Source organism: Drosophila novamexicana, unplaced genomic scaffold (genome assembly GCF_003285875.2).
Source record: "Drosophila novamexicana strain 15010-1031.04,08,12 unplaced genomic scaffold, DnovRS2.1 tig00000008-arrow-pilon, whole genome shotgun sequence".
In the NCBI taxonomy this organism is placed as follows: Eukaryota; Metazoa; Arthropoda; class Insecta; order Diptera; family Drosophilidae; genus Drosophila; species Drosophila novamexicana.
Window position 1 is genome coordinate 3,109,904 of NW_020824765.1, and position 8,598 is coordinate 3,118,501.

Here is an 8,598-nt window from a genome sequence, read left to right on the forward strand (position 1 = left end):
TATTAAAGTGCTTCATGGGCAAACAATTCGAACTAGTTCACGTCGCGACTGCTTAAAGTTAACTAAATGCGCGGCTAAATAAGATTAATACGAGCGCTAATGCCATATCACTATCCATATCAGAATATTTAAGTAGTTGGAGAATTCGACCAGGAGATAAGCGCTACATGTGTATTGATTTTTTGATCCATGAATACTACAGTCAAAAAAATTGATGGTACATAGTTACAGTAGATACATATGGGTACAGATATAAATATAGGTAGAGGAATTTAAATATAGTCCAAAGTCTACGCTGTCATATTTTATATTTAAATTGTGGTTGATCATATCTCGGAGCTAAAGTCACAAAATTTGGTAAGTACACTCTCCCCGGTACACTCAAAAATTGATGTATTCTAAGAGTTCCAAAATGTGGCTTTCGCAATTGCACACATATGTCTGCCATATAAATGTACTACAAGTATCTTAAAGATCGGACAATAAGCACCGAAGCGAAATCTTTTGCCATAGTATTGGAAAGCATATAGTAGGCCAGATTCGCAGTAACCCCTTGTCGGGCAGTTCCTACTTGAACAGTCTTGTTATTATAACATGTACTCATTGATAATGATAACCATTATTATAATAGTTTTGTGCAAAGTATCGATTTTTAGATTACGTGTTTTGACCCATCTCGGAGATAATAAGAGCGTCAAATATGGTATGGTATATACAGATCCAAAATATTGTATATTTATTTTTGGTATTAACACACTTTGGATGGCATAATTTCGCCCTTGTCTAAGGTTTTATTCTTAACATTTTTGAAATCAATCAAATTTAAATTTACCTTTTTGTTATAAGCTTCACGTCTCAAATTTTATTTAACATAAATCTTTAATAATGAGCTGGGAGCACATCGTAAGTGTTGGAATTAACGTTGTTCGCAAAGACCTTTGAAAACGCCTATGTTTCACTGTTGAGGGTGGATTTGTTCGCTTTAGGGATTCCCCTTACGGCTTGGGCTGTGCATTCATTACCTAACAGTCAGACAAAACAACCCATTTCATACATACATATATTTCATATACAAATACTTGTAAGTATTTGATTTTTTAAAGTGTATAAATTAATTTTATTAGTTCACGCCTTTTCACATTTCAGGAGTTGTTGGTCCACGTACAGCGATAGCTTCGAGTTGCGCTTAGGCAAAGGTGGGGGAGAGCTGGGCGTATCTTCGCAGGTGCCAAGCTTACGAGTTTCATTAAATGGTATAGGCATCTCGTACTCGATGGGTTGAGCTTCGGTATTTGCAAAAGATTCTTCGAAATAAGTCGATGAGGAGCTAAGGCTACATGAACTCGGTATCTTTACGCTTGTCGATGCTTCTAATGGCCTGGATGAAGAGAACATTTTAATTAGCCACTTTTATAAAAGTCGTTTGGGACTCTTACCGTTTGTCTGCCATTCCAAATGAACCCTTATGCATATGATCTTTGTTAAAAGAAGGTTTGTTATATTGTGATTCAGCTATGGTAGATACGCAACATGTCTTCTCGGATTCCTTGATGACCATGACATTTTTTGAACCCTCTAAGAGATGGGGGAAGGACTTAATGCCTAAATAAGCAAAAACGGCGCCAAATATTGTTGATATGAAAAATATCAGACAAAGCATTCCGATGGTAAACTGTTTATCGCTCTCAGCAATCCAGATGTCAACTGTATCATTATCTTGTCGAGCCATGGGTATATGCAAGGGCTGGCAAAATAATGGCGATATAACAACAACATTTATAGACATCATACAAAATGTGTAGGTACGATTTTCCTTCAGCGCATCAGTTATCAAATAGGGCTCTTCATACTTCATGCAATTGTAGTCCCTTTCGGCTGAAGTCGCAAAAGTCGTATAGGTGTTCAACTCTTCCGTAAACCAAATGATATTCAAGTTGTCAGATTGAATATATCCACCTATATAGGCGCGTACGCTATAATTTTGCAATAGTTCCAATTCGAGATCATAAGTAGGAGGCTCAAAAACAAAATATTGATTCTTTTCAATATCAACATCTCGTTTGCTGCGATTATCGGAGCTAGTTATAGAAATAGCTTGCGAGCAACTCAATTGAATTATTGGACCGTAAATGCTTACATTTTTTACATTTTCCTCACCGGAGTGGAACTCTTCGTGATCTGTTTCTGGAGTTACATCTGGGACTGCAATATTCCTTGTTGCATTTCCAGTTAAAAGCATATCACTTTGCCATTTTGTTGTTGCATCGCAGTCGAGCTCCAGTTCATCAAAACTTTTGCCATAATGGTTCAACGGCATGCGGCAATATGGGGTACTTGCAAATAGATTTCTGTTTTCATTATAGAATTTGATCAATGATCGTAGTTGACAATTGCAGTGCCAGTTGTTGGGCTCAACGTCGAATACTCTGCGCCTGTTGCCGATAGCGAGTATATCGGCGTTGATATTGGTTAACAAATTGTGCTTGAGGTCAACTAAAATCAAATTATTGGCAATATCTTCAAACGCATTATCCTCGATTGCAGTTATTGAGCAGTGTCTTAGGTAGAGGTAAGTGACGTTCGGAGTTCCACTGAATATTTGTTTGCTAAGAGGCCCGCTAAAGGTGTTATGGCTCAAGTCAAGCTGAATCAAATTTCCCAAATATATATTGTCGAAAATATTTGAACTACTTTCGAAAGGTATGCCGCAATTGATCTTCAGGTGTGTAAGTGTCAGCTGAACGGGCTGCAAGAAAGTTAGCCCTATGTTGGGAAATTTAAAATCGATTTCCAATTTCCTCAAGGCGTAGAGGCCCAGCAGAGCTCCACTGCTAACTTCATTCAGTTTTAGGTCCAGCCATGTCATATGTGAAACCTTTGCAAACGTCGTCGAACTAAATGCACCGGTTTTAATTTTCGTAAATTGGCTTCTGATTAGCGCAATTTTTTGCACCGTCGAATTCACATCAATCCAATCATCCTCAATGTACTGCTGCATTTGATTAGATATTACCAAGGAGCTAATTTCTGCACAATTACTTGCATTCATTACATTAGCTGTCTCTGCGTAAATGTTTTCGCTGTTGTAGCACTCGATGCGGCAAGATATTTCGCAACAGCCTTGTTTCGATTCGTCTGTAAGAAGTCTGGAAATAATTGTTTGAAAAACTAAATTCTGCATATATGAAACATTTTTTTTTTACCCCAATGATATGTATGAATTGTCGTCATTTTTCTCAAAGCTGTCTCCCGTACTGTTGTCAGTGTTTCTTTCCAAATTAACAGAATTGCTCGCGTTGTTCACCCGACATACGATATATGTAACTATGGCGCATATAAATAATCCGAGACAAAACGTCAGCAAAATCCATGAAAATATTTTCGTGCTCGAATCGTTTAATTTATCGGATTTGGGCTTTTCTGAACTGAAATAATTTCAAAAAGTTATTATTAAGGTTTCTGAATGATACACAGCACCGCAATATTTTGGCTTTAAATTAAATTCAAAGGTTTTATAAACGGATATGAACACATAAAAGACGAAAAAGTAGGACATTTTCATAAGCCCATTAAAGCATTTATACGCTTTTAATATGCATATAAATTTCTGATGGCTTGTTTATGAATTGAAAATTGGTTTACCATTAGAAAATTACCTGAGTGGATCGCAACTTTTGCTGCTGTTTTTGTTTTCTTGATAATCCATTGCCTTCTTTTCCATCTGCATTTTTGTAATGGAGCTTTAACACAACTGTCACGCATTTGCCAACTGATTAATACTATATTGAGAAAATGGCATTTGCATTTGGTATCGGCTTATCGTTGACATAAACTGTATATGCTGATAAAGATAATGCTTATTCATATGCCCAATCAATACTATCATAACTATGATAACTAAATATTCACAAATAATCAAATATTTCTTTATATATATATATATCTGTATACATACAACTTTTTGTCCTGACTGACGGACTGAATGAAGCTGCAATTTAAGATGGGGCCTCAAACTAATTTACAAACATCTTTGTTCAAATTCATTTGGCCTCCAGATCAAGTTTGGCATCTAAATTATTCTTGGTCAAAATTCATGCAAAAATGTTACCCTCAAGCATATATATTTTCCACCTCCATAAGTTGGTCAAATCTCATCAGAATATCACGAGTATGGGGGTTTGTTCAGGAACAATCGATCAAAAATGAGTTTGAGTATGAAAAAAAATTCTGTTCTTAGATATTTTTACCCATCTCAACGGTTACGAGCTTTACTATTCTTCCGTAAAAGATTGGCTTGCGTGAACGCCGGGTAAATTCAGTTTGTTTATTAAACTTATGCAATTTATTTAAATGATGGTCTTATAGTGATTAGTAAAGCTCCTCATATAACTCAAAGCATTCATATGTATAACTGTTCGGATTTGTGGATATTTTATTTTTTTCTCCGAATGGTGGTACGGATGGGGCGCGTTCCAAGGGGGGTATATTGTACTTATTTGATTCTCCTTGGTATAGATTCGCTTGTTCTAAATGGCGATAGTATGCTGCATATTCGTTAATGTTGCTTTCGGATTTTGGGTAACTATTGAATGAAAATTGTTTTTATTAATATAGCACACATATAACGGACCTCAATCTCATATACTTACCCTATTGTGTTGTATAGCTCCGCATCAGAACTCCTGGGCAATAGAACCATAATGGAAGATCCCGGCGACGGACGTTGCAAGCGTTTACTTCCGCATAGCCAGGTCGGATGAAGCCAGAGAACTGCGTACATTACGAATAACCCCAGGGTTACGCACAATAGAATACCGACTATTCCAAGACCTACAATCAGCGAGCTGTTTGCCTCAAACCACATTTGCTTCCCGCTACAGGCCCTAGTTTGATGTGACCGACAATTAAATGGCGAGGTCGTATTTTCTTCTATCAACAGGCAAAATACGTACGCGGTGGCACAGCTTAAATAATTAATCTTAACAGTTGTATCATTTAATATTTCAACGGCATCGTTATTATACATTTGACCCATATCTTTTGCATTTGAAAAATAGATAATGCTCCAAAACTGAGAGTCCAACTGTGATAGACTAACGTGCACTGCGCTGTCAGAATCGTCTTCAATTTTTATTAGTGCATCGTAATATACTGTGGTGTTACTTATAGTTTCCTTGGCCGCATTAACGCATACGATATGATCGAATAGAGGAGGATGCTCATCGTCTATGGATTCGGTCGTACTTATATCCAATTCGGTTGTTGAGGTATTCCGTGTAGTCGGCGCCGGTGTTGCCGTGCTAAGCGTAGAGGTACTTTTGGTAGTTTTTATGGCAGCTGTGCGCCTTTGTGTGGTTGACGTGGAGTCCGTTTCATCGGTGGTTTCATAGCTATCCGGAACATCGGTGCTTATTAAATTTCGCGTTTTTCTGATCTGTCCAAAGCAAGACTTTATATTTGATGAATTTAAGGAATCTAAGTTAGTGCAGCTACATTCCCAACTATTATCCGCGAGATTCAGCGTAATACCACTTTGTATTGCATTCAATATATACTGAGGACTAAGTTCGGCAAGCATGTTTCCACTCAAGTCCAAGTATCGCAGAGCACCAAAGCCAATGTTTACATCGAAACTTATGCTGCTCAGTCTACAACCTGCCAAAATTAGATACTGCAAGGCTGGCATGTGCTCAAAACTGTTGGTTTCTGCTGATCCGCCGATATTGGTTCCACTTAGATCTAAGACCTTGAGACGTTTATAATCTGCGTCGCCGAAAAAGTATTCAGGCTTGTATATTCTATGTTGTGTATATTGCTGATGAATTTTTGCTGAACATAGGGTGTTTGCCAGTGGTAACATGAATCCTTTACATCGCAATGATTTTCTTCGATTGATCAGTGTGAAGTTAGATAGTTTATTCAGGCCTCGAAATGCGTTATTACTTATATTTTTGAGCCGGGTATTAGTTAACTCTATAGTAAGAAGACTTCTTAAGCTGCTTTGATCAAATGCGTCATCATTAATATATTTCAGAACACAATTGTTTAAAATTAAACTCTGCAATCTGTAGGCACCAGCAAAGGTATTATTCCGAATTACTGCCCTAGGAAAGTGATAGTTTTTGAGGCGTAGTGTGAAATGATAATTGCAATCCGTTTTATTTTTGGCATGTTTCAAAACCAATTGACTGAAATTACGATTGCAATTAAGGCTCTCTGGCGTGCTGCACTGTGTTTGGCACCATTCAGCGTATTTTGAGAATGGCAATTTGTACAAATCAATTTTTACTTGAGACGATATCGTTCGTGATATTTTGAAATCCTTAAAATCCTGACTTTTCTGTGCCGGTTCACTTGAAAAGTCTACATTGCAAATTATTAAAAGTAGCACAAAGCCAATTGCAGCTGGTTGTATGATGTACTTCAGCCATCGGATTTTGCGTGGTTGATAAAGTTTTTCGGATTGTCTTGTAATTTCTTCATTATTCAAATCGAATGACTTGGATTTAAACATATTCAGAGTGTAAAAATCAATGCCTAAGCGATAACCGTCAACTTTTCAAGTTGTTCTCAGGGCACTAAACAGGATTGTGATTTGTCTGGCTAATTTACCAAATTAGTAACGCCCATTATCAGTTATGAGGCCACCTTTTTATTCAATTTTATTATGATAACGCAACAGATTAGATTACGCAATTGCAGGAATAGCATGACATGCATATACTCACAAAGAAGTATATACAGGAAAGGCCAAGCACAACAGAATTCAATTCAAGCAAATCACTTTGCGCTGTACAATATAATATTAATCGACAAAAGTCAAGTTACAAAAACAATTTGAAAGAGAAAATATCAACTTTGGTAAACCTTTACTGGGGTGCGATCACCGAATCTAGCAAGCAGGCGTGTTAATAGACAATCAATTTTTCCATATTTTTCTCCTCTTGGGATGGATCAAACAAGCAATGATTCTGATGATGCTCTGTTTTTGTCTAACAACTTGTCGTATCCTTAAGATTTGTCTCACTTTAGTTCTATATTTTTAGTTCTCTCTCATTTCAGCAATAAATTCTTTAAAATCTTCTTACTCTCCTGGACCTGAGAATATTCCTGAAATGAAAACCTTTATCCTTAGGTAATTTCACACCAAAAAGGGATTGTGTCCATTGTTATGGGCATCTGTCTTATATAAAATACTAGTTTTACTTTGTACGATCGCTTAGAAACAGGGCAAGCTAACGATTATCAGAAACTAGAATTGTAGTTTCAAGTCTGTAGCTCTTAAAGGTTCTGAGGCCGACGCGTTACTACATAGGGACAGACGGGCGGACACACAGAGATTAGTTTATCAAAGCAGAGAAGCAATTAAATAATGAACATATAAATATTGACTTAAAATACTAATAAATAACAATGCCGTAATCGATATATGTTGTTTATTTAAAATTGGCGCTCACAAAATTATTCAAATTAAAAACGATTAAATTCCCCAATTTTGTAACTGTTTCAGATATCCCCCTAGTGCAATTTAATACACATCGATATTCCTACATCGGCTGGTGACACCAAGAAACATCGGCAAACATCGAAGAAAGTGTCGATATTTCGATGTTTTCCCATCACTGCTATTGTCTAGATTGTAGTCGAAAAAAAGTAAACATTTTTGTAAAGGCGATCCCAGCGAATATAAAAGTAAATATTTATATATATATTGATATTAATACTCTATAGACCTACGATTAAATATGTATTATTATGTTTGAATAAGCGCAGCTAACACGAAAGGTTCAACGCAATGTAGTGAAATACAATAATAATGGATATGTATGGGTTGGAATAATTGAGATGTGTAATTGAACTCTTAATGGCGAGTTAGGGAGAGGTATCATCAATTACAACAAAATTTGATATGCAGAAATTCGACGTGCAAGCAATCCATTCTTGTGGGAGCTATTTATATGGTATACTGCCTTTCCAACTGTATAAGGCTTTAGTAGGAAGCCTTTCAATTTATAGACCTGATCCTGAGAAAGAAATGTAAGGAAATGTAGAATCTTTTGTGAAAAGTTAATGACTTTTTAACAGGGGCCATTTTACGCATTATTAACAAATACAAAATACAAGAATTGTTCATTGAACAAATTGCACAATTTTAACAAGAAATAATGCTCCAATAGACCCCTTTATCCTATCATATAAAAGTTGTGTTAGCGGAATGAGACAACAACAAAGAGCATTCCAGGTGCTTGGGTCCACTTTTAAAGGAGGTCATGAGTAGTGGACCGGAGGTGCAGATTATTGCAGTCGTTACCCCTTGGTGAACTTGGCAGTCTTCAATAGCGGCAAAAAATTGCGTACTTGCGGACAAACAAACAGTGTTGATTAATCAATAAAAATTGAGTGTCACCTCGATATTGAGGGTTAAATTTAGTGAGACAGGAAAATGTGTAGAAGATAATATTGTTGATTGGCTTGATTTCATTCTTAATTTTAATTAATTTACTATACATCTACATACATATACATTATATTATTGTTTATAAATGCTTGAGTTAACATTGCATTCAAATAGAACATATATTTTAATACATTTTCATA

At 36.3% G+C, this 8,598-nt stretch overlaps 1 protein-coding gene across 1 annotated transcript; it reads right to left on the reverse strand.

Moving 5' to 3' along the window:
- Window positions 1–4,368: 4,368 nt before the first annotated feature.
- LOC115762944 lies at window positions 4,369–6,514 on the reverse strand. Its single transcript, XM_030705333.1, has 2 exons — window positions 4,650–6,514; window positions 4,369–4,582 (listed from the first exon to the last, which is right to left on the reverse strand). Exons 1-2 carry the CDS (start codon window positions 6,512–6,514, stop codon window positions 4,369–4,371), a joined length of 2,079 nt encoding a protein of 692 aa, XP_030561193.1.
- Between the last annotated feature and the right edge of the window lie 2,084 nt (window positions 6,515–8,598).